The sequence below is a fragment of the Pelophylax lessonae genome (assembly GCF_965119305.1).
Source record: "Pelophylax lessonae genome assembly, chromosome: 1".
NCBI lineage: Eukaryota > Metazoa > Chordata > Amphibia > Anura > Ranidae > Pelophylax > Pelophylax lessonae.
Window position 1 is genome coordinate 566088788 of NC_138768.1, and position 25778 is coordinate 566114565.

At 40.7% G+C, this 25778-nt stretch overlaps 1 protein-coding gene across 6 annotated transcripts in view; it reads left to right on the plus strand.

Annotated features, from left to right (window-relative positions):
- The window catches only part of WDFY3 (WD repeat and FYVE domain containing 3), a 265268-nt gene that overhangs the window by 181012 nt on the left and 58478 nt on the right, over nt 1–25778 (plus strand). For 4 of the 6 annotated variants that reach the window (XM_082259297.1, XM_082259298.1, XM_082259300.1 and 1 more), the window contains 8 exons: nt 2661–2843; nt 6197–6354; nt 6672–6749; nt 7784–8011; nt 11318–11380; nt 17340–17505; nt 22780–22943; nt 24011–24159. In XM_082259297.1, the coding sequence (XP_082115423.1) occupies nt 2661–2843; nt 6197–6354; nt 6672–6749; nt 7784–8011; nt 11318–11380; nt 17340–17505; nt 22780–22943; nt 24011–24159 (1189 nt within the window). The remainder of the gene's footprint in view (nt 1–2660; nt 2844–6196; nt 6355–6671; nt 6750–7783; nt 8012–11317; nt 11381–17339; nt 17506–22779; nt 22944–24010; nt 24160–25778) is intronic. The other 2 variants (XM_082259299.1, XM_082259301.1) reach the window with 1 other exon arrangement.

The following is a 25778-nucleotide window of genomic DNA, read 5'->3' on the forward strand; positions in this document are numbered from 1 at the left end:
TGATCAGAAGAAATGGAAAGCACCTGAGTTAAATATATGAGTGTCACAGCAAAGGGTCTGAATACTTAGGACCATGTGATATTTCAGTTTTTCTTTTTTAATAAATCTGCAACAATGTCAACAATTCTGTGTTTTTCTGTCAGTATGGGGTGCTATGTGTACATTCATGAGGAAGAAGAATGAACTTAAATGATTTTAGCAAATGGCTGCAATAACAAAGAGTGAAAAATTTAAGGGGGTCTGAATACTTTCCGTACCCACTGTATATAGCACTGATTACTGTAGAAATGTCACTGGTAACCCCAAAAGTGTCAAAAATGTCAGTCAAGGGTCCGATCTGTCCGCCGCAATGTCGCAGTACCGCAAAAAAAATCGCAGATCGCCGCCATTACGCGTAAAAAAAAAAAACAACAAAAATGACAAAAATCTTTCCCTTTGTTAGTAAACGCGATAACTTTTGCGCAAACCAATCAAAATACGCTTTTTGCAATTTTTTTTTTTACCAAACATAGGTAGGATAAAACAAATTGGCCAAAAATGTTAAAAAATTTTGATTTTTACATTTTTTTTTGGGGAATTTCATATAAAAAAATGTGAAAAATATTGCTATTTTTGCAAAATTGTCGCTCTTTTTTTTGTTTATAGCGCGTGATCAAAAAATCGCACAGGTGATCAAATACCACCAAAAGAAAGCTCTGTTTGTGGGGAAAAAAAGGACGTCAAATTCGTTTAGGTACAGCGTCGCACGACCGCGCAATTGTCCGTTAAAGTCACGCAGTGCCGAATCGCAAAATACCCCCTGGTCTTTTAGCAGGAAAATCCTCCGGGGCTTAAGTGGTTAAGCAAGGTATACACAGGCAAAAAACGTCCGACATTGGGTCTGTGTGTTAACTCTGTTCAAAAGAACCTGGTCTAATGACTGGTTTCTGTCGAATAGTCATGCTGGAAAACCTGCATTCAATGAGCACTCACAGATGGCTGCAAGCACTGATCTGTGTATCCTGATGGGAGAGGAGTCCTCCCTGTCAGAATACAATAGAACAGTGGGAACCATCCCTGCATCAACATTGATTATTTTTTTTTTTTTTCATTCAACCCACAAAAAAACAAAACAAAACCAGCACATGTATACCCAGCTTTAAATGATTAGATCACTTACAGAGAATGGTGGTAGGAAATGTGCTTATTCTTGATGAAATGCAGTTGGAAACTTTACTCTGGTTCAACCATTGGTTGGGTGTACTGCAAACTCTTTATGAGGGCAAACGTAAACCAATCGGAGAGCATTCTGCTAAACTTCTGCATCTGATAGAAAACCTTCTTTGCTCAGGAATTAACTCATGACCCGTAGTCACAAGAGATACTTATGCCTTGTACACACGCAACGATTATCGGCCGACTGATCGGCCGACTTTTGTCCAGAGTGGTGTTTTGTTGGTTGAAATGTGCTCTAGACTGCCCACGGATTTTCTCGGCCAACAAAAATCTACTTCAGAAGTGATGTCATGTGATGGTTTACTTTCCGTGTGTTTTTTCATCTCTGAGCATGCCCAGTCTTGCTCATCAGATTTTTGTCTGCCGAAATCTGTACTGACTGATGGAAAATCGTCCGTTGTGGTGACAGCCAACAAAAATTTTATAGCCTGCACACCAGATTTTTTTCGGCCGAAAAGTCAGTCGGTTGTCGGAAGCATCATACGAACAAGCCGAAAATCGGCCGATTGGACGTTGGCGAAAATTCACGGCCAACTATCGACGCGTGTGTACGGGACATTAGACTTGTGAATTTTCTTCAGAAAATGACTAACATTAGGGCTCCATTCAAACCTATGCATGTTGCTTTTGAGCATTTCTGCGGTGCTTTTTGCTGTACCTTGTTGCGCTTTTACTGTGACTTGCGGTTTTTTATGTTTTGTGTTTTGCGTTTAAAAAGTCCCTGACCCCTTCCAAAAACAGAGGCATAAAAATTAATTTATGTAAACGTGTTCCAACAGAACCCATGTTAAAAACGGCCTGCATTTTCGCAAAAAGCGTGAAAAAAATGCATTGGTGTCAATGGAGCCTAAGACAGCTAGGCTGATTTACTAAAGCATTTGAGACTCTTCATGCAAAAATTGTGTGAATTTTTGCTTTTAATGAATTCATGTGAAAAGCATCTGCGCTTGATTGAGTATTCAAAGTGAAGAGGAATTTACTTTTTACATGACTGGGTAATTAAAGTGAATATTCACACATTTTTTGAGCGCCTATTCTTGGTTCCTTTAGTAAATCAGCCTCAATTTGTCAACTGGCCAGTTGGAAGCTGCATTGAACCTGCCAAGCCTTCTGTTTGGCCTTGTGCTTGCCTCTGAGCTTCCAAAATTACTAATTCTGCCTTCATCTGTAAATGAAATATAGCCCATGAACACATATTTATTGTTCACAGATGGTGCATCTCATAGAAAGTAATGTTGGTTTTCTCTATAATAAAGCTCTGGAATGTGAAATTAAAAGGCTTACAATAAGCCAGTGTAAACCATTTTATTGACATGTACTTTTCATTTGTGACCTGGTATTGCTTCTTTAGGCCATTTTAATGTAAAAGTGTGTCAAAGGGATTTCAAATGCATTGTGTATTGATGGTGATCTAAGCCGTCAAAATGATAGACTGTGTTTTGCAGGGCGCCAGCTTCTGTTGAAAGCTGTCAACCGAGTTTGGATTGAGTTGATTCATAGCAAGAAACAAGTTCTGGAGGATATGTTCAAAGTGACATTTCCTGTCAATGACCGCGGCCATGTGGATATTGCAGTTGTCAGGCCTTTTATTGAGGAAGCAACATTGCGTTCTTGGCAAAACCACCTTGGTAAGTCATTTTATGGCTAGAGAATTTTTATTATTAACCTCTATGCGTTTATTCTTTAGTATTCCAAGCTATGATGCTTTTTTATATTACCTACTTTTTTTTATTTGCCCTTTCATTGATTCTCTGTGCTCTGTTTTTTTTTTTTTTTTAATCTCCATTGCACTTTTATTTTTCATTTATTAAAATTTGAAAATACTTAAGTATACTGTACTAAGCCTATGAACAGTCTAATACCTGCTCTCAGCCTGCCTCAGTTTTTTTTCCATTGTCCTAAGAAGATGGGAGTCTTTTCTCTGTTCTAAGAAAGGTTCAACCTTTTTTACTATCCTTTTTCCTAAGAGGTTTTTTTTTCTTTTTTCATTTTCTTTATATAAAATGTTTCTACATGCATCTTGAGCTGGTCTGTATATGCAGCTATCCAAATTAGTGTATCTGCAGCACAAGCTTTGGAGTCTGTCCCTGGACAGCTGTGGGGCTTGCCTTGAATGTCTTCTAAGGGCACTGGGCTCTGCATTGTACCGCTTTCCAGACCTGAGTGTATTGTGTTAGCTGACTGCGGTCTCCTGTTCTATGGCACTCTGGTGTCACCCAGTCTCTGAAGACTTACTTTGTGAGTAGGCTTTGTGGACTCAGTATCGGGAGTTGCATCTTTATTATCCCTTATTCTGTTCGTTAACAACCAAAAGAAATTATGCTAAAGGACTAAGTGATGAGACTTCGTTCCTGCCATTTAGCTTGTGGTACCATCTTCTCGGTACTGCTCTTTGTCACAAGTGACACAGAGATCTACCTCGGATGGTTTTTGCTGTCCACTTACCTTTTTGCAGCACTTCAATGCTTCCAAAATGCTGCAAACATTTTGTCATTACTTCAAGTTATTAACCAACAATGTGTTTGTCTGTGAATGAGCATTTACTCATTGCTTCCATAATAAGGGGTTGATTTACCAAAACTGGAGAGTGCAAAATTTGGTGCAGCTCTGCATAGAAACCAATCAGCTTCCATTTTTTTTTTTTGTCAAAGCTTAATTGAACAAGCTGAAGTTAGAATCTTTGGAAAAAAAAAAAGAATCTGATTGGTTTCTATGCAGAGCTGCACTTGATTTTGCACGCTCCGGTTTTAGTAAATCAACCCCTAAGTCTTCAGTTAATGTAGTAGGTTTTGGATAACTATACCATAGGTTTCACTAATTGCCATACAATGGCCCTCTTTTAAATATCTGGAATTCCCTGTTAGGGTGATTTTCAGATCACTGCTTCTTCATTAACATATCCTTTTTGAATGAGGTAGTCCTTTTGTTCAGTTTTTGTAGCTGCTGGTTTTTAGCCACCCTTCCCATCGGGGCGATTTGACATGTCAAATCACAGCCTATTGCCGTCAACGGTAGCAGTAGTTCCTACCCTACTTTTGGTGACTTCAGGGGCGATTTCAATAGGCATCTGTGCATAAACGCGCACAGATGTCTTTCAAATCTCCCCCGAACTCTCAATGAAAAGCGAGTTTGAAATTGTGCGAGTTCAGCGGAACTTGCACAATTTCAAACCTGCCTCCAATGTGAAAGAGGGCTTAATAAACAGAAATATGAATGGAGCTCCTCTTTGTCACACCTCGTAGGTAGTATTTAATACCCTTCTTTCCAGTTGGTTCTTTACTTACTGGTTTAATTTCTGATATTGGTTCTGAGGTATAGAAACCCACATTATATTTGAGGGGAGTCTGTGAATGAGTAATTATATCCCCTTGTTTGGCGTTCCCCTATTTAGTATGTATAGGGTAATCTGACCTGTTTAGACTCCTAGCCGATGCCCTCTGGGCTCTCCCAGATTGTCAAGATCTTCTGCCCTGAGGACAAGACTGTTTTGCCATTGCGCTTCACAGTTGCTGTCTTCAGGGACAGGGCCTCTTGATGTTGCAATAGCTTGTTCGTAAAAGATTTAGCATCACACATGGAAAAATACGTTTTCAACTCAGGAAATGCACCATGGGCCTTTTTGCAATTAGGCCTAGAACAGCATTTAGCACTACATGCCATCAAGGGTCCGTCAGATTTTCACATTTTATGTTTCAGAGACTGCTAGCCTCCTATTCTTTCATTATGATGTTTTTTTACGGGGTGTCTCATGTAAATCCCCCAAATCCTCTGTGGATTCTCCATTGACCATTAATTTCAATTTGGTTCTTTCACCTCAACCAGAACATTGTACTATCTTTCACTTCAGCTCCAGCGCATCAGAAGATCATCTCCCTTCATTGTGTTAATGTAGCTAGTGCTGTGCATTTACCTCACAGCCATCATTTCCATTAGAAAGATAGACACTTTGTCATGAGGCTCCCCAGCTTCTTGTTCCACCATTTCTTGGTGACTCAGACGGATCATCATCCAAGCTTGTGGTCTTCAGAATTGGGTTTCACCCTTTGCTATCAAGGCACTCTAGTGCAGGGGTCTCCAAACTTTGGCCCTCCAGGAACTACGATTCCCATCATGCCTAGTCATGTCTGTGAATGTCAGAGTTTTACATTGCCTCATGGGACATGTAATTCGCAATAGCTGGAGGGCCGTAGTTTTGAGATCCCTGCTCTAGTAGATCTGTGAGAGTTTCTTGTTTTTTTTACATCAGGCAACTGTTTCCCACATTTTCAAGCCAATTGGTCCTCTGTATGCACATTCTCTAAGTTTTACCAGGTGGATGGATGTTCAAGCCTCATCGGATGCCAGTTTTGGATGAAAGGTCCTTCTGACAGCTCCCAGTTCAGTTTGTTTTGTGTGTGGTCACAGCTGCCCCACCCATCAGTCTGGTTGCTTTTGGGCAACCCTATAGTCTCTGAATCCCATGTGCCTCAATAAATGAAAAAAAAATAATCTTTGAGCTAATGGTTGCAGGACCTAACCCAGTGTGTATATGATCTTAAGCTGGATACACACTATCCAACTTTTGTGGTTAGATTTCCTTCAGATTTACCTTTTCTATGTAGTGCAAGGGCCTGCCAGATTGCATATAAATTGAAAGTGTTTAGGTTTGACCTCATATTACATGGTTTTGGTAAGTCTAAAGGAAAAAGTCTTCAGAAAATCTTTCAGTGTGTATGGCCTATTACTCCTAATATTGCTTTTCTACAAAATTGAGGCATGCTGGGAATGGGATGGATTACACCTGGCTAGTTACTGTTTGTTTGTCTGTGTCCAAATCCTCCTAAAAGCTTCAGTTCATCCCACTTGTCAAAATCCTGTGTTCCTCAATGAAGTCCAAGAAATGGATGTTATGTTGAATAAGAAAATCTTAATCTTTCCTTTATAACGAACTTAATCTTAGAAGTTTAATACAAATGGAAATGTATATTTTTTGTTTTAACAGCATATGAAAAGAAATGCATCAGTAAAGGTGAAGCTTTGGTGCCGAGTTCTCAGTCAAAGCTGTCACGTGTCAGTAGTGGCTTTGGCCTCTCCAAGCTAACTGGATCAAGAAGAAATCGTAAGGAGAGTGGACTCAATAAACACAATCTCTCCACACAGGTATTGTTAGTAGAGTGCTATTCTTTGATGCGCATTATTGACCTGTATGGAAAAAAAGTTATGTTCCATGCTAGTTGAGCATTATAGCTCTGCTATGCCAGCCAAAGGCTGACCAGGGCTGTTCTATTTAAATAGTTTGCCATGCATGTTGAAATTGACCTTTGCATTAGAAGTCTGAGTCCTGACAAATATATTATACCAGCTTTATTATCTTTTGAAGTCTAAAATATTATCTTGTTTGCTTGGTAAAACATTTACATAGTGGTCTCCTTGGGTATGTATGAAATACCTATGTTTTTTTTTTTTTTTTCTTCTAGGAAATCTCCCAGTGGATCTTTACTCACATTGCTGTTGTGAGGGACTTGGTGGATATGCATTATAAAGAATACCAGGAGGTAATGAAATGAAGCTTGTACGTAGTACTTAGCTAGATTTTCAGCCACAGAACTCATCAATATAGTGAGCTCATCTCTAGAGAAAAAAAAGTTGTATTTTGTCAGTAAGACTTTTTAATGAATCTGATGTCTGAAAAACTTGTAAGGCCCTTGCTTATGTTAATATTTTCATTTTTATGCCTCCAGACCCTTTCATGGAGTACTGAGGACAGTGAAAAATCTTGGGTCTGATCCACCCCACAGTCATATTCTTTTCTGCATACACATTAAGTGGCCTAGATGTGTTTTCTAGTTTTATATATATATATATATATATATATATATATATATATATATATATATATAATGTTTTGGGTGAATAACTAACTGCCCACCAGCAACCCAAGTACACTTTATTAAAAGCCTGTTAACACATCCAATTTTAAAATTCTTTCTCATCTATTTAGGTAACACACATTTTACCAAGGACAGGATAAAAAGAGTACATTAGTAAGTGCAGCAGAGAAATGATTTGAAGCATAATTGGAAGTTTAGCAGAATACTAGAGTAAGACTCTTGGCAGATGCAATTTCTTTATATACAGTGTAATCAGAAAATGCAGCTCAACTCCAAACCATTTAGATACTAGCGTTTAGAAATATTAGTTCTTTGTTATATTTGTTTTTAACAAGTCTACGGTTTCTTTATGGCCTTTTTATTCAGAATGGGTGACAGGCCTCATATCTTCAGCCAACTTCAAACCCTACCAGGTACCCTTAGGTGACAGACTAGTAATTGGTTATTTCAGATCATTTTGTTGGATAGCTAATGGTTTCCCTCGAGATAGACCGGTACTGGAGTTGTCTGAGAAAGCTTCCCTTATCACTTATAATGGGCACAAGAATAGCAATCCAAGCCTTTCTGCACTTGTCTTCGAAAAAAAAAAAAAAAAACATATAATTCTTTGCATAATCACATCTCACCCTCATGCTAGTAATATCTATAGTCAGCCTAAGCTGTAGTCATTATTTTATTTGTATCATTTGCTTTAACAGCGCCAACAAAATGCATTGAAATATGTAACAGAGGAATGGAACCAGATCGAGTATGAACTCCTCAGGGAAAGGGGACTTTGGGGGCCACCCATTGGCTCCCATTTAGATAAATGGATGCTGGAGATGACTGAAGGGCCATGTAGAATGAGGAAAAAAGTTGTGAGAAATGACATGTTCTACGTTCATTATCCTTACATCCCTGATGTGGAGCAAGACAGTAACACAATGGTGAGTTAAAGATTATTCTGATTTTCTTAGTGTTTCTTATACTGTCTGTTCTCAAACCAATTGCGCATTATAGTTCATCATTGCAGTTTTACAAGAAGCCGCACACCACTGTTGTCACTGTCCAGTAAAAGCTTTATTGAGACCCTAGGAACAAGCATATTGACTGCCCAGCTTTGATTTCCCCCTCATGGGACATTGTAGAGATGAACCCATGAGGATGAAACCAAACAGGTGGACGGTGCGAAGATGGGGACGGTAGTATGCTTGTTCTTGGAAGTCCCAATAAAGCCTTTCTAGACAGTGACATCACAGCGGTGTGTGGTTTCTTGTATAGTTGCTTAAGACACAAGGAGCAAGGATGGGCTTCTGAGCCTGCACTTGCATGGTGTCTGTACAGAGGAACTTCTGAGAGTTTAGAGCAGTGACATCTCCATGTTTTATTCTACTCTTTGTAAAGTAACAAATGATTCTTGCAAAAATGATAATAGATTTTGAAGATGATGAGGGTGTTCTGTGTGTAAAATGTTGCCTACAGCCCTTTCTTCCACTTGTTTCTTATACTGTGCTTGTCAGCACTGCAGGAAATGCTCAAAGTTTTTCACATACAATTAGCAGCCATGCTTCATTATTCTGAACCAGCCAAGAATGTAAATTTATAAGTATCTGAATCTCCACTCTTTGTTATTATAGCGCAGCCTTACCTGCTGGAGATAGGAGTGTGTTACTTGATTGTATTCTCTCCCTGTCAGCCTGTAAGGCCCCCATGGAGGCTAATTTGTCTACTCTAAGCTTAAGCCTCGTACACACGATAAGAATATCGGACGAATAATCGTCTGTTTTTTTTTTGGGGGGGGGGGTTTGCGTGCCAGTCTCGTATCAAAAACCAATTACTGAAGTTAAGAAAATTCTCGTACGGCAGAATACAACTTCGGAAGTGATGTGATGTAATATATTGTATTGTAAGGTATTCTTTAATTTCCGAGCATGCATGGTCTTAGTTTTTTCATACCAATACCATACTAATTGCACCAAAATATATTGTATTGTTCTCGTATGAGAAAAAGTTTGGTGCCTGTCCCTTCGGATATTTTCATATGATCTGTCGTGTTCGGCTCTAGGAAAATGTGTAGTAACGATCAGATGATCACTCTGAAAGTGGTATTTTTTGTCCAATTTTTTTCTCATTGTGTGTACTAGGCATTAGCGCAGATAACTGACAGTAAATAACAAAGCTGTTAGTTTTTTTTTCTTCATGTCAGCACCTTTGTTCTGTGACAGTTTTTGTGTTTATTTGCACCAAGCTTGGGAAGGAAATAGCACAGCCTTTACAGCCTGATGCTTCTGTCCTTGTAGGGGAGAATACAAGTCTGTAATAAAGAATTTTGTCTTTGACCAGGCAGGAGCAGAGCCAGAGTCTAGTCAAAGGAAGGGCACTGCGGTTTTTCGCAGGCAATTTGTCAGGGCAATGGCTGGTGTTAGCGCTTCAATCATCAGGACACCATGGTTGATATGGTATCAGGATAATTGAAGCACATTATTTCTTTTATTACATTGTAATCTAAAATTAAATATTTCAACTCATAATGCAGAATCAGTGGGAGCCCTGAGCATATCACTTGCCTGCCACCAGATGCAGCTTGTCACTTGCCACGTGCCACCAGATGCAGATTGTCATTTGTCACTTGCCACTTCACCTGCCTTCAGATGCGGCTTGTGACTTGCCACGTCACCTGCCACCAGATGCAGCTTGTCACTTGCCATGTCACCTGCCACCTGATGCAGCTGGTCACTTGCCACGTCGCCTGCCATCAGATGTGGATTGCCACTTGCCACGTCGCCAGCCACCAGATGCAGCTTGTCGCCTGTCACGTCACTTGCTACCTATAGCGGATTGTCACTTGCCAATGGCTTTGCCCCAGAGCGAGGGTGGGCAGTGAAAGATGATATAATCTCTCAACTGCCCACAGCTGACACAGTAAGAGCAGTGTAATGTCACAAGCTGAACTGCGGTGATGCAGGGCGGGTGGTGAGAGATATCTCTCTGCTTACTTGCATGCCCATCCGCCCACTCACTGGCCTGCCTATTCGCTCACGGGCCTGCCCGTTCGCTCACCGGCCTGCCCGTTCGCTCACCGGCCTGCCCGTTCGCTCACCGGCCTGCCCGTTCGCTCACCGGCCTGCCCGTTTGCTCACTGGCCTGCCTGGCCGCTCACCTGCCTGTCCGCCCCTACTCGCCCGCTTACAGGCCTACCTGTCCGCCTGCTCACTGGCCTGCCGCTTGCTCACCTGCCTGTCCGTTGGCCCACTTTTTTCTCGGGGGAGGGCAGTTGTATGTAAGGAAAGGAGAATTTAGACTTTAGTAGAATTATTTTGCCAGGAGACTATCAAAATATGATCTTCGTAGCTTCTAGTAACGTGCAGTTGTCATTTTATCTGGGATAAAATCATGTCATAGAACTAGCCGAAGCACAGTTAAAGTGTTACTAAACAGTCTGTATATGCAGTAAAGCATGCTGGTTATACTCTGTGGAACCTAGGGGGTTAATCCTCCGCATTGTGTATAGGACTGTTTGATTCTGTCTTCTCTGATCCTCTACTTCTTTTACTGTCCCCAATCCATCTGCTGATAGTACAGAACATTGGAGGCACTCTGCACATGCTCAGTTTGGTGTGTATTGCTAGAGAATATATATTTATTTTGGGTGGAAGGTGCATGTGATCAGCACAGGGCCAATCGGCACTGTCCAGACAGAGGGTCAGGGGTCACGCAACCTTATGGGACAGTCAAAGGAGAATGAAAACTCCTACAAGCTTTAACCAGTGCTCAACTGGACACGGATAGAATTCACAAGACTGCTCTATACTGCTGATGAAAAACCGTATTTAGCAGTTTATATTTACTAAAATAATTGCATTTCCATGTCCTGTGTACTGTGGGAGACCAGATATAGAGAATGCAGGCTCCTGGGTTTTAGAATACTGTAAGCAGTTATTTACAGTGTTGATCCGTTGCCAACAAATGTAGAGGTTCTAAATGCAAATGTACAATCTGACTGCATTTTCCTAATGCTTATTCAATATTTGCTGATGGAAATCAGACTTGAAAGAAGCGGGTGCATAATTCACTTCCACACTTTTACATAGATCCTTAGAGCAAAAGTGGGTTGTTTTAGATGCCCAAGAGTTGTTTCCCCATTTTCAAAGTGCTGTTTTTTATTACCTTTCTATATCCATCTGTGGTTTTGACTTCTGCATGTGTAATATATCTTTCTCATATTTTTTTTATACTTAATACCCCATTTTTAGTCTGACTTTCCATGTACACTACCAGAAACCTCTGACGGTCTCTTGATGGTAACTCATGAGAAGGTAAAACGGAGTGAAGTTTGAATGCACAGGCTGTACTGGAAATATTCACTGAAGCATGTCTGTAATATATAAAAAAAGTTAAAAATCACTAGAGCATGTTCTAACAAAGCTGCTTTTTTTTCTAAGCGCATCACTCTGTGCTTGTTTACGGTATAACGACACTAGTGCCTTACCCTTTTACCTTCAAGGATTAGTAGTATATCTTCAGCACCTGTCTAAGAGTCCTCCCACACTAGGCTTAAAAAAATGCTTCTACTGGAGTTTTGCGTTTTGCCTGTAGAAGCAGCTCAATGTTCTCCTAGGTGTCCATACACATTAGTACGATTACAGGCATCTTTAGAGCTTAGCACTTCGAGGCAGAAAAAAAAAAACCCTTCTGGGTTGCGTTTTTTGAGAGGAGTTTTCTGGCAGAAAAAAAATCCTAAATGATCCTAAACGCTTGTACAAAATAAGCTTCTTTTTTTTTTTTTCTGCCAAAGGAATGTGCATTTTTTTTACGCCCAGTGTGCATGGACCCTTAAAATGTGTCTACAGTGAGTCTTGGCATGCTTAATGGTCCATAGCAGAGTCAAGTACATTTTTTTTATCTATTTAAATTTTTTTTTAAGAATCTTTAATTCTAGTACTTTTTAATTACATTTAAAAAAACAACTTCCCACTAATTAATTAGGGGTACATTGTTATATATTGGGTTCCATACATAGCTACTCCAGGTTCTGCTCTAGTACAATACAACACATTACATCACTTAAGTATTTATTCTGTCGTACAAGAATTTTCAAACTTTAGTAACCTCTTTATTTTTGAGATGGAGACAAGCATGCAAAAAAAAAAAAAAAAAAGGATAATCATTCGGCTGATAATCTCATTGTGTGTACCAGGCTTTAGGTTGGCCATGCAGGCGTCATTAAATTACTTGATTCCCCCATCCACACATTTTAAGGTGGGTACGGGAATCCCTCCTGCTAAACCTTTGTATTCTGACAGCAGGGGGGCTTCCCTACCACCAGAATGCACTGATCAGCACCGCCAGCTATAGTTGACAGTGCTGATTGAGAGAAAATTTTCCAGCCGGCTGATTGTACACAAGTCAATCAATAGATCGACTTGTGTACAATCAGAGTAAGAAATGTCAGGCTGGAGTTCAGCTTTAAAATGTCAAAGAAAACCTTTATACTGGCACTATTAAAAAGAAAATATTTAGTGAAATAACATGTACTCTGGGTAAGAGGAGGCTGGTTGATGGCAGGCTTATGACTTTACATAACCTGTTACCTTCTTGATAACATTAACAAGTTAGATATACAGTGACCAACACAAGAAGAGTTTGTGACAAAGATTTGATTGCACTCAGTACAGGTTTGCTGAAAAAATAAAAATAAAAATATATTTTTTTTAGCAATGGGGACAAACTGCAGCGTAATGGACTCATTGGGATTCATTTACTAAATAGACTGTTCACTTTGCAAAGTGAATGTTCAGTTATCTTAGTAAATAAGTTTTGTGAGTTGATGGGAACATAGGAGACATCTCTGATCTGGAAACCCAAGCTTAAACAGCATGGAATGACAGAGATATACCCTTAGTCACCATTAACCACGTGTCACGAACTTTCTATCTACACACTATCACAAGGGTGTTTTAAGTATTAAATATCACCTTATTATTTATCATTTACTTTACTTGTACTTTTTCGTGATTACCTTTACCTGCCTCCAAAGTCCCACCTTTTATTTGGCCTGAGGTACCAACAACTCACAAAACTTTAACCAGGGACGACGGCAAACCCGACTACACACAGGATCATAGAGATCAAAAACCCCTCCATCTTAGTTAATAAGTTCATGCATTGTTCACTTCAGCCAAGCAATAATGTGCTACAAAAATGTTTTTTATATATATATTATATATTTATATATAGTTTATCTGCTATATTATCAGGTATTAAATGCAAGTACAGGTTCACCATACTGTCATCCACTTCTCCACTACTTTAGCAAATTAACCTCAATGTGTACGTTTTCAATGTTTAAGAAAAGTTAAAACATTTTTTTTTTTTTAAATATTAAACTGGACAAAATTGTTTAATATTTGCTTCAAATTCCAATAACTTCCTGCAATGTTTACATTTTGAAAATAGTGGCATAGACTTTGTGTATTCTAGGCCTCTATCTTTGTATTCTAGGCCCTTATGTATCATGCCAATATACGCCATGCTTTTGCTGACAGTACTAAATTTATTTTCAGATATCAAATACGGCTCCTTTTAGCTTTGCATGGGCTCCCTGCTTTTCTGAATACTTGGTCTTATTCTTTGTAGTAAATGAATGTGACAAAAGAGTTGTGTTCCATACACTAACAGGCTGTTCCTGGACGGTATTCTCACAGCTGTGCTTTGCCAGCAGTCTTGTGCTGCCCACTACAACTAGCAGAATGCACACTGTCTCTTTGTCTTTGGGGGGATACCAGAGTGCTGAAATAATGTTTGTTTTAAGAGTTTGAAAAGATTGCCTATTTGCTGCAGCCATGCCAAACATACCAGAAGGACGTGCTATGGAGACGGGTCTCCTTTTTTTATTACAAATAATCAAACTAGGCTAGCTTAAATGCATTCCAAAATGTGGAATGTCATGTATTTGGCTACATTTCCACATAAATATGTAAAAGCATCCTTCTGCTCGATGGGTAAAGGACAAGGCAACAATGGCGTGATCAGCCTTAGGCCTTATTCATAAGGCAAAAAAGTGGAAGGTGTGGTAAGAACCCAGCAGATTCCTTTGGCTGGATGTACAGTTGAATGCGGAGAGTTGAGGCTGCTGCACTTTTCAATACATTTCAATAGGCTGACAGCGTAGCTGACTGCTAATGTTTGGATGCAATCACACAGCAAGTAATTAGCTGTGGTTCCGCATAGATGATCGCCCTAGGAAGCAAGCTTGCTTTGCCTCCTGCCAGCCTGTCATTGCTTTGAACAGGCAGAGTGGCTGCAACTGTTTGCACCCAGATGTACATCCAACCACAGGAATCCCCTAGATTTTTGCCACACTTTTTCATTTTTTTGCTATGTGAAGGGGGCCTTGGGGATGGCACATCGGCAGGCATGCTTTTAGATGTGGTATAACAGCCATACGAATCCCTAGGGTTCTTGCCACACCTTTTCACTTTTTTGCTATGTGAAGGGGGCCTTAGGGATGGCATGTTGGCAGGCATGCTTGTAGATGTGGTATCCCAGCCGTAGGTTTACCCTGGATTCTTACAACACCTTTTCACTTTTTTGCATGTGAAATGGGCCTTGGGGATGGCACATTGGCAGGTATGCTTATAGACGTGGACTACCCCTGGATAGTTTGCTAGCAATGATGAAAGGTTTTGGAAAATGCAGTAAGCCAATCACATAGTTGAGTAGGGAGTAAGGGGTTTAGAACCATTTTGTATGCTGTTACCATAAAGCAAATTTGAATTTTTTTGCAGATTTAGAGAACCAAATGAGACTCCACTTTGACATACAAAGATTTTTTTTTTTTTTAAATGTTAATTGATTAGCACTTTTAATGTGTTTTTTTATTTTCACTATGAAATTTTATTGTCAGCTGGTTGATGTGGAATATTTCACATTGACACTTCCAAAAAATTATGTGCACACCTATATTCCTCTAGTTGTACACTAAAGTATAACCAAAGGCAAAACGTCTTCTTTTTTTTTTTGATCGAGGGGAAGTGGATTAGCATACCTGTCCGTTTTTATTGTTGTCTCTATCCCCGTTAGGGAGATTCACCCTCTTTTCATTATAATTTTTCAAATTGATCAAATTTTGGGTTGTCCCAAGAAAAATAAGAGGGGAAATCTTCTAATTAAGACAATAGTTCTGGTGACCTGGGGGTCCCCAATAGTTTCCTTTAATTTGCAGGGGTTTTGCCTATGGAACAGGAAGTGAAGGTAAATCTCCCCAATGGGGCAAAGATGGCATAAAAGATGGGAGAAAACCCAACAGGGGTTATAATCCTCTCTAACTTTATGTAAAATGAAAAAAAAAAAATGTTTGCCTATACTTTAATTTGAAAGACCATAAAAGGTTTTAAAAGAGTAGTGATACATTTGTTACGTGTTATTAGAAAAATATATTTCGCTTTCGTTCATTGGCGGACACTGCTCCTGATCTTCTTAACCATTGGGTTATACTGCTTCCTACAGGAGTAGGACACTAGGCATAAAAAAAGTCTCTCTACGCCTATGGGCAATCCCAACGGGTATACTCCCTTTCCCTGCTATAGGTACTCAGTTTTTTTTTCTGCCTAGTCAGGAGTAAGGGCCTAGTTCCTTGCTGGAATCTCTGGTCCCGGCATTTTTTTTACTTTCTAGTAAGAAAAATGTCTCCTTGTTTTTTTCCTGTGAGATCTACAATCAACTGCCAACTGATTAGGTGGTTCTTCGCCCTGTCCGTCGTTCCTTCCTCAGGTTGCCTGTTTTTAATTTGAATGAAAACATTGTGTTGCCTTCCCTGTGTCCCAGGCCAACACATCAGAAGGAAACGGCTTTGTATGCCTTGGATGTGGACCGAGCAATTAGGGTGTACTCGGGCAGCTACGGAGTCTTTTAGGAAGTCAGACTCACTATTTGTGCTTATGGATGGGCCTCGGAAAGGGTTGTCTGTTTCCTCAGCCACCATTTCCAGATGGATCAGACAGACTGTGGTTCAGGTCTATTACATCCAGGGTCAGGTTCCTCCTTTCTATGTCAAGGCACAATCTAGTTGGGCGCTCAGTGCCTCCTGGGTTTTCCATCATCAGGCATCAGTGACGCAGGTTTGCAAGGCGGCCTCCTGGTCATCGGTACACGCTTTCACAAAGTTCTATAAAGTGGATGTGTTGGCATCTGCAGATGCTTCCTTTGGCCGCAAGGTTTTTGCAGGCTGCCGTTTAGAGGCTCTGGTCCTCTTTTGGTTGAGTTCCTCTTTACCTGGTTGGCTATAGTTAGCCTTGGGAATTTATTTTTTTCTGTTCCCACCTCTCATGTTTAACACTGCTTTGGGGTGTCTCAATGGTTAAGAAGATCAGGAGCTGTGTCCGTCAATGAACAGAAAAGAAAATGGAATTTTTTTGATTTACTGTAAAATCTATTTCTGTGATATTCATTGATGGACACAGCACCCATCCCTCTGTGGAGTTGTAGTTCTTCTGACACTACTTGTAACAAAACTGAGTACCTATAGCAGAGAGAGGGAGTATACCCCCTGGGACTGCCCATAGGCGTAGCCAGATGTTTTTCTGCCTAGTGTCCTACTCCTGTAGGGGGCAGTGTAACCCAGTGGTTAAGAAGATCAGGAGCTGTGTCCATCAGTGAACATCAGAGAAATGTATTTTACGGTAAGTCAAAAATCCAATTTTTACAGCATAACATGTACATTTTGTTGTTTTTACATTCAGGGCCCCCAGTGCATTGAATGGGCTTTGTGATCAGGTCCAGCTGTCAGTTTTTCAGGCATACCCGATCAGAAGCTCAATGCGTGTCTATAGGCAGGCAGATGTAAATGGCCTTGTCTGTATTTATAGCTGCCTCCCTCCAAGTGTGTCTCGGAAAAAAAAAAATATGGGAAAAGGACTGCGTCCTTTTCTGTTCTTTCCGGACCTAAACGTAATGGTTAGGAGGTAGCCTGATGTAAACGGACACATCTGTAGGGGTTTGCCTTTGTCCACTGTCAAAACATGGGCACAAACTGAATGAACATGGATGTTGCAAAACTGACATCCATGCCACTCAGCTCCGATTCAGCTGTTCATAGATCCCCTGCTGAACATAGCAGACAAAGCCCATGTAAAAGGGCCCGAAGAGAGCTTGTCTGTGGCACCCAGTTAGCTTCTTTCACATTGCTGTATTAAGGGGGAAACTAGAACATTAAAAGTATTTGATTACTTTGAACACTTTGATAACTTTTGGTTTTTATTTAAATTGTTGATTTAGAAACCTGCTCGCTACCGCCGTGCTATCAGTTATGACAGCAAAGATTATTATATGCGCCTGATGCCAGGAAACCCAGCAGTGTTCCAGGACACAGTGGAGGAAAGTTCTGAAGAGGCAGCACACCATGAGCCAGAACATGGGGAAGACACCATTGCCAAGGTGAAAGGTAAGAAAAAATTGGTCATAATTTTGTTAATGTACTAATATTTAACCTTATGTTTATATCTTCCTTGTGGTCAGTGGAGATCAAGTACTCCAATCAGCTTTTCATTCTAACAAAAGTGTCTTTAACTTCTTATAGGTAACCTGTGCTTTACCCATGAAGAGTTTATTCTTTTTTTTTTTTTTTTTGGGCCTAAATAGTAGTTTATAATTACCTTTCTTTACCTCCCCTACTGTTTGGTTACAAATATAGGGGGGAAAAAAACTTATGAGAATCATGTGACTCACTCGTGTAGCGACGCAAAGTCAGAATCGCACCGATTCGGATGGTGCCATTGCCGGCAAAAGGGCTCCGATTTGAAATGCAATTTAACATGTAAAAACGCATGTCAAATCGGCCCAATGTGAACAGGGGCTAAAGTCAAAATATTCATTTTTTTTTTTTTTTCATTTTTTGATAGAGTGGAGAGGGAATAGATTGCTTGTCAGGTTAGTGAAATCTCTGCAATAGGATACAGATGGCAAAAAAAGAACCTGACACGGATAAAACCCTTCCAAACTGAAAAAAAAAACAATTTTGCCTTTTAGTAACACTTTAAAATGCAATTGTTTTTGTTTTAGAAAAAACAATCTCCTCTGGGTGATATATGTAGAAAGCAGATTCCTACCATTCTGTGCCCTAAATAAAATGTTGTTGGTTCCATTATATCCTTCAAAGACGGACTTCTGAATGGGAGGGTTTTGTTCGTTATAAATATCTGGTGCACCTTCTGTGTTCTAACAAGTAAGGCTCCGTTTCCACTATTGCGACTTGTAGTGCGACTTGACACATGTCAAGTTGCACAACAAGTCAAAACCCATTATGTTCAATTAGGCCCGTTCTAACTGCTGCGACTTGAGTCGCAGCGACTTGTAGAAAGGCTTTTGCACTACTTTTGGGCCGACTTCAGTGCGACTTGTCCCTCAGGTAGAAGGAAGTCGCACTGAAGTCCCCAGAAGTAGCCGCAAACAAGTTACACTACAAAGTCGCGCTAGCCGCAATAGTGGAAACGTAGCCTAAATTTGCAACGTCTGCAAACCTTTTGGAGCATTTAACCCTTAGGAAGTATTCCACCATAAATGAAATTCCTATTAAATTTTTCTGAAATTCCAAGATGCCTCAAATTTGACTTTCATCTTAGTACAGATGTGTGAGAAAATCAGTGAGCCTATCACACAAGTAGGAGATGACATTTCTGAGGCATACTATACACCAGTGTACAGAACACCTCCAGGTTGCTGTATTGCAGTCATTTTTTTGACCGTTTAAAAAAAAAATAACAGTGGCTTCAAACTGCTATGGAAAAGCAGTTGTTAATAATAAATTGCAAAATAAATGTTGTAGCAATTTTAGATGCTATATTTTTTTTTTGCAAAAGTGGAATTTCCCTTTATACACTAATTTTTGTCTGCATTTAAAAAAATGGAAATAGTGAGCCCATTATCCTTGTTCCCACTTACTATGCTTGTCAGAAAGGGGGAAGACCATGTCTTTACCCTGATAACTTCCTATTGCACTCTTTGATGACTACCCATTTAATTGCAGTGCCTGTTGCCTGTATAACTACCCATTATGCCTCCTATTGTTGGCTGTACTGCATTAAAGGAGAAGTATGGCCGAAACGCTTTTGGCCATACTCTCCTCTGGGTAACTGGAGTGCACATAGTTCTGCACGCCTGTGACCTATGTTCATCAACATTAGGCTAATGCCTGCTGTCAGCTGACGTCACAGAACTGGCCCAGGCTCTGCAGCAATCCTGACAATAATGTCGGGATCCACCAAGATGCCTGGACCTACAGTTGGCTCAGCCTCTCAGCTCACTGTTGAGATCATAACTCAGCCACTCCTGCCCCCTTTAAAATCTGGCACTACAATGAGCATAGAGCAGAGCAGCCGGTGACTGACGGTCACCACTCTGTGCTTAGAGCATACCTGAAAACTGAGCAATCAGCGATCTTTGATCTCTCACTGCTCGGTGAACAGGCGGCGGGGGACAGTTATAGCCATCTAGGTGAGTGTGAAAGTTTGTTTTTTCTTTTTCTGCATTCCTCTTTTAATACACCTTCACTATGCACTCATCTGTTGACGCTCCTTAGAGCTGTCCACTTTTTTTTTTTTTTTAAATCAGATTTTTTTTTGGAAAAAAGTTGTGTTTTTTTTTTTTTCCCGCAAAAAACAAACACATGTTTTTTTTCAGTGTACAACTTTGAGGAGACATAAGTTTGGCAGTACCGTAGATGTAATAATCCAGTTCGACATCAATAATGATAATATTACATACAATTGGGTATTAAATGCATTGTAATGTAGCAAATTTAAAATATGCTCAACTGGTCTTCCAAGTTATATTATACCAACCATATTGACCCTCCCCCTCCTTTTTCTATGCCCTAACTCTGTACCCTGATCCAGAAGTCAGGGCAAGGAACATTTTCACCTCTAAGAAAATAAAATAAATCATAAGAAAAACAGAACATTTGACCTCTGCAATCCTAGTGCTCCCATCATGTCGCATGTATTCCCCCAGTGGAGCCGAACAGATGGTACCAACATTCACATATCTATATTCCTGTTACTTCAGTCTCAAAACATTTTCTGTAGTTTAAGTAGAGGGGGTTTTAACCCCCAAGAATTCTATAATGCACCAGTTGTAGTGGAGCTAATCCAGGTACGTCTAGTCAGGCATCCCAGATAAGATCAAATTTTGTCGGGCTTCCTTTATGTTTATAAGCCAGTTTCTCTCTTAAAAGAGTTGCATTTACAGCATTAACCCATTATGTAGGGGGTAAATGTGAAAGCCGTTTTTGAGCTATGAGCTTCCTTGCAATAAACAATTCTCTAATAATGGCATTATATGTATGCGGTGTATATAATTCTTCGTCTAACCAACCCAATAGGCAATGTTTTGGTTCTAATTTAAGAATGAGATTCCAAATTTTATTAACAGATTCCAGTACTGTAGTCCAAAATCGTACCAGCATGTGATGGAGTGTACCATTGTTTGTCACACCTTGGGCACACTGGGGAATCTCTTCTGTGCCATTTGTTTAAATTATAGGGGGTGCGATATGTGCGATGTATAATAAAAAGTTGAGTACATTTTTGCGCCAATGAGAGTGACCCATTAAGAACATTATCCAGTATACTGGACCACTCCTTATCAAAAATTTGACCTATATCTTCTGACCAGCCTGCCCTACATTTTAATGACATGGCTTTGGAGGTCTGGTGTAGATATGAGCCATAAAGGGAGGAAATCTGTCTCTTTTTGGTTGATGATGTTATAAGTTGTGTGAGTACCACAGGACTAGTCAGATTATGCTCAGCAGCAGTGGGACTTGTGTTTGCATGTGCAGGTAGGAAGGTATCACTAGCATTGTACCCAGGAGACTCAGATGCCATGTTTCCTGCTGTAGGTTGAGCCATGTGTCCAGGCTGCAGGGAGGATTTCTGCGGCACTTGTACTGGAGGGGATGTAGCAGCCTTCTGTACTGGCTTGTGTTTGGTTGAATCGTGGGCGAATTTCTCCAGTTTGGATGTCGTGGCCGATTGCCGGTCTTTGCCAGAGCGTTGAGGTAGCGGGGATCCGCCATGTTGCATCAGCCGCTCGGCGGGAATATTCTCCTCTTTCTTTAGTCATGCCTGCTTTGTTCTTGTGATGACCAGCGTTAGCTGCAGGAGTGAGTCTACATCGGGAGCGGAGCAATCGGCCAATGGCAGCTGATAGTGTCTCGCGGCAGGATAAATAGTGCAGGATGTCGGAGCCAATGTGAAGCATGTCTGCTCACATAAATGGTTCAGCCATGCCCCCCGAACTGTCCAGCTTTACTTTGGCTCCTCCACCTCCTAGTTCCATACCAGGTCCTGTTTGCATTCTCCCTTAGATATACGAGAAGGCTTTCAGTAGCAGACACCCAGGACCAGCTAAAGCACAAACTACAGGTTAACTAGGAAGCTTTTCAACTCCAATGCATGTTTCCCAAATTTGCTGTTGGTAATAAATGTGATTACTTCATTATCAAAAGATATTAAGGAACGATTGTACTATGTAGCCGTTTGGATGACCATTCCACCCTGAAGTAGCTAGAGCAGTGGTTTTTAACCTTGTTGGAGGAACTGAACCCCACCAGTTTCATATGCGCATTCGCCGAACCCTTCTTAATTGGAAAAATAAAATATGATTTTTTCAAATTCAAAACCTAGGTATATATTTAGGTATATATTTATACATAGGTGCACAAAATGAACAAAACCATTAAAGAACAAGGCAGACTAGCCTTTCATCGAATCTGGCTCTCCTCACCTTGAATTCAGCGAGTGTTGTGTTCTTGTATTTTCCATCTCCATGCAGCTTAAGGAAGTGTTCTCTTAGTTTTGCCGGTGCTAGACTAGAATTGCTCAACTTGGCATTGCAAATCATGCAGTTAGGACGCTGACTCCCATTACGTTCCGTTATACATGTGAATCCATATTGTACATATTCATCCGACCATTTTTTTTTCTTGCTCGACATTAGTATGAAGGGATTAATATTAAGAAAGAAATCACGATGTACCATCACAACAGTTACAATTTGACTACTGCCAAATTCCCTGCAGCACAGATAGGCCAAGCGATGTTGCATGATCACCTGCAGCCAATGAGCGGGGCGTGTCATCACGAATCATATGAGTCCGGTGTGTGTCTTGACCTCCACCGAACACGCAAGACTGACTCACCGAACCCCTGGGGTTCGATCGAACCCAGGTTAAGAACCACTGAGCTAGAGTGTGGACAGTATTGACCTCTCCATGCATCTTCATAAATGTTGGGCTATATCATGAAGGTTTACTAATGTGATGATCATTAGGGATCTTTTGGGATTTGGGAAGTTTCCCAAATTGCTTTTCTATACACACTAGGGCGACCTGTGAGGCGACCTGGTCGCCTCACAGGTCGCCGCAGGTCGCCTCCCATAGGGAAGCTGCGGACCCGTTCTAATAGAATCCAGAAAAAGGGTCCGGAGCTTCTTTGGGGCGACCTGGAGGCGACTGCCATAGACTTCAATGTTATGAAGTCCGTGGCGGCCGCTCCGAGGTCGCGGTGCGCTGCTCGCACCGCGACCTCGGAGGTCGCGGTGCGAAGTAGCGTCGCCCCTATGTGAACGGGGCCTAATAGTTATTTTAGCGTATTTGCATGTCCCAATGTTTATGAATATATTCAGATTTACTAACAATGCATTTTGTTGTCTGAATCAGGCCTAGTAAAAGCACCTCTTAAACGGTCAAAATCAGCCCCAGATGGAGGAGAAGATGAGAACCAGGAGCATTTACAGGACCAGCTAAGTGAAGGTTCTTCCATAGATGAAGAAGAAAAGATGGATAGTACCACTCTGCTGAGGCTTCTTGAAGAAGGAGAGAAGGTAGAATAGATGACTGTACTGGATTCCACTGATTGATTAATGTGTACATAAAAAACAAATATATTTGAGAACTGACCTGTTTAACGATTAGTTTGGTAAAAGAGGAAATAGTGTTCAACCCTTAAAGTAATGTTATCATGAACTTGGCCAACACATGTGAGTATATAATAATAATAAAAAAATGTATAGTGAAAATATTCCAATTCACTTTTACAAATCCTTCTAAAGTTAATTAGTTCTCATATGTAATCTGCTGGAGTTCAGTTCTAAATTGAAGGAGAAGTCTGTTTTGGCTATTTTTATATTCAAGGCAATAAATTTAAATTAAAGCAGAAGTATATTTTGGCTGTACTTCTTCTGTAAATCACAGAAGTGCAGTTCGTTCTGCACTCCTGTGACCTGTTTTCAGCTCATAGTGGGCTAAAGCCCACTATGAGCTGATGTCACAGAGCCAGTCCAGGCTATATATATTTACAAAAGCCAGGCCTTATAAAGTGTCTGAAAATACACTCCAGATTGCACATACATCAGAGGGACTACAAATGTGACAAAACTGACCTATAATATGGCCACACACCACACACTGCTGTATTTGCTTCAAATGTTATTTTAGGCTCTGGGTTAAACTGCTTTTTGTTGACTGCATGAATATTAGAAACTGACAGATTGGCACCACCTGCTGGTAACAAATGGAATATTTGTTTGTAGATTTCTCATTTTTGTGGCTGGTGATTTTTTTGTGACTTGTTACATTTTTCCAATTTAAGATGTGTTAAAATAGCCACAAACACAGCATAAAAATCTGTTATCCAGAAATGTTTTATTCAACTACAGCATCATAAATACACTAGACAACATCCGCTGTTGTAGTATGTGCAGCATAAGTTAGGTTTTGCTCATATAACTCATTAAAGGGGAAGCGAGAAAAACACTAATATACCTGGGATTACAATTTTTACAAAAGTACCCATGCCATTGTATTATTGTATATTCGTTTTCAAGGAAAACAGAGGGATCTTTCAAGTTTTAAAGCAATAGAAAAAAAAGACTGTTTTAATCTTTTTCAGATTCAGCACATGTATCGCTGCGCAAGAGTCCAGGGCTTAGACACTGGTGAAGGCCTCCTGCTTTTCGGAAAGGAACACTTCTATGTGGTTGATGGGTTTACCTTGACAGCCAACCGGGAGATCCGTGACATTGAAACGCTACCAGTGAAGTAAGTGAATATAAACATAAAAATGTAAGGGGTTGGTTAGCCTTTGCTCACACAGTTGATTTGCTCACACAGTTGATTTATTTTGGAGTGACTAGAGCTGCATGTGCACTTTGTATTCTATTTCAACACAAGTCAGCATTCTTGTGCATTGACATGCATTTTCATGCATGTCCATAGATTTTGAAAAGAGGCTCGTGTGTAATTACACATAGGTGTGAATCCAGTCTACATCCATTTTTGTTAGGTGATGGAGCTTTTAACCACCTAATCAGAGGCGTAACTAGAACCTTCAGGGCCCCAGTGCAAGAAACCATGAAGGGCCCCCTGGACCCCTGGCCGGGGCCCTTCCCTTCAAGCCTGGGGCTCTTCCCATTGATCCTGGGGCCCTTTACTCTTGTGGCGAGGCCCTTTATTAAGGTCCCGCAGCGGGACCCTTTCACAAGTTCTGCAGTGGGCCCCCTTCCTTCCATCTTGGGGCCTCCCCATGGTGGTGGAATGCCATGGCCTGGTCGCAAGTGTGACCTTTGCGATCCTGGAAGTTCTCCCATTGGTGTCAGTAGTTTTTATTTTTTGGTATTTTAATTGTATTATTTTTATCATTTTATTTAATTTTTTTTACAATGTCACTATGACTGTCCATTCAGAAAAGGAAAAGGAAGGAGCTGGTGAATTACATATTTACCGACCCCTTCCTGGTTCTCTATTGTGACACATCCCCTGCAGCAGCTGGCAGGAGAGGGAAGGGAGCACCGGGGGGGGGGGGGGGCAGGAGGGGCAGCACAGTAGAGGAGGAGGACCAGGGGAGCACACAGGGGCCCAGAGACAGCAGAAAACAAGTGAACTGGATAGAAGGAGTGGCCGGGGCAGCATACAGAGGAACCAATCTCCTCCATTTTCCCCCTGCAGCTACAGGAGGAAAAAGGAGGACAGTGATTTCTCTACATGCTGCCCCCACTGCCCCTCCTTTCCAGGTGTACAGGGGAGCTGTACCCCTGCGTTACGCCCCTGCACCTAATAGTTTCTTCCTTTAAAGTAACTTGAGCATTGGATCATTGTTGTTATTATTATTAGTATATAGGATTTATATAGTGCCAACAGTTTGCGCAGCGCTTTACAGCATGAGGGCAGATAGGACAGTTACAATACAATTTAATACAGGAGGAATCAGAGGGCCCTGCTCATTAGAGCTTACAATCTAGGTTCATTGTTATGTGAACAATACTTTAACAATATATTAAAAATATAAATATCAATCGTATTATGCCTTTTTCTGTTCTGGTCTTAAAAGTGGTTCCTTTAGTAACCTTATAAGTCTGCATGAATATATTTCTGTTTTATATACTGTACCTCTGCAATATAAAGCAACACTATCGTGTATTATTAAAAAATGTCCACCTTTTATCATCAACAAAAAGTCCTTGAGCTCCAACCAACTGATATTTTCTAGGCTGGTGGTGGTCTTCTGCAGACAGGAGAAAGCATTTCCTCAGTCTCCTCTGCAATCGGACTGCAACATTGTAATATTGTAGCAGTGTACAGGGGGAGGTACTTCAGCAGGGGCTGTTCTGTATTGGACATTATGAACACAGCCAAAAACTGCACAGAATTTACACATTGGG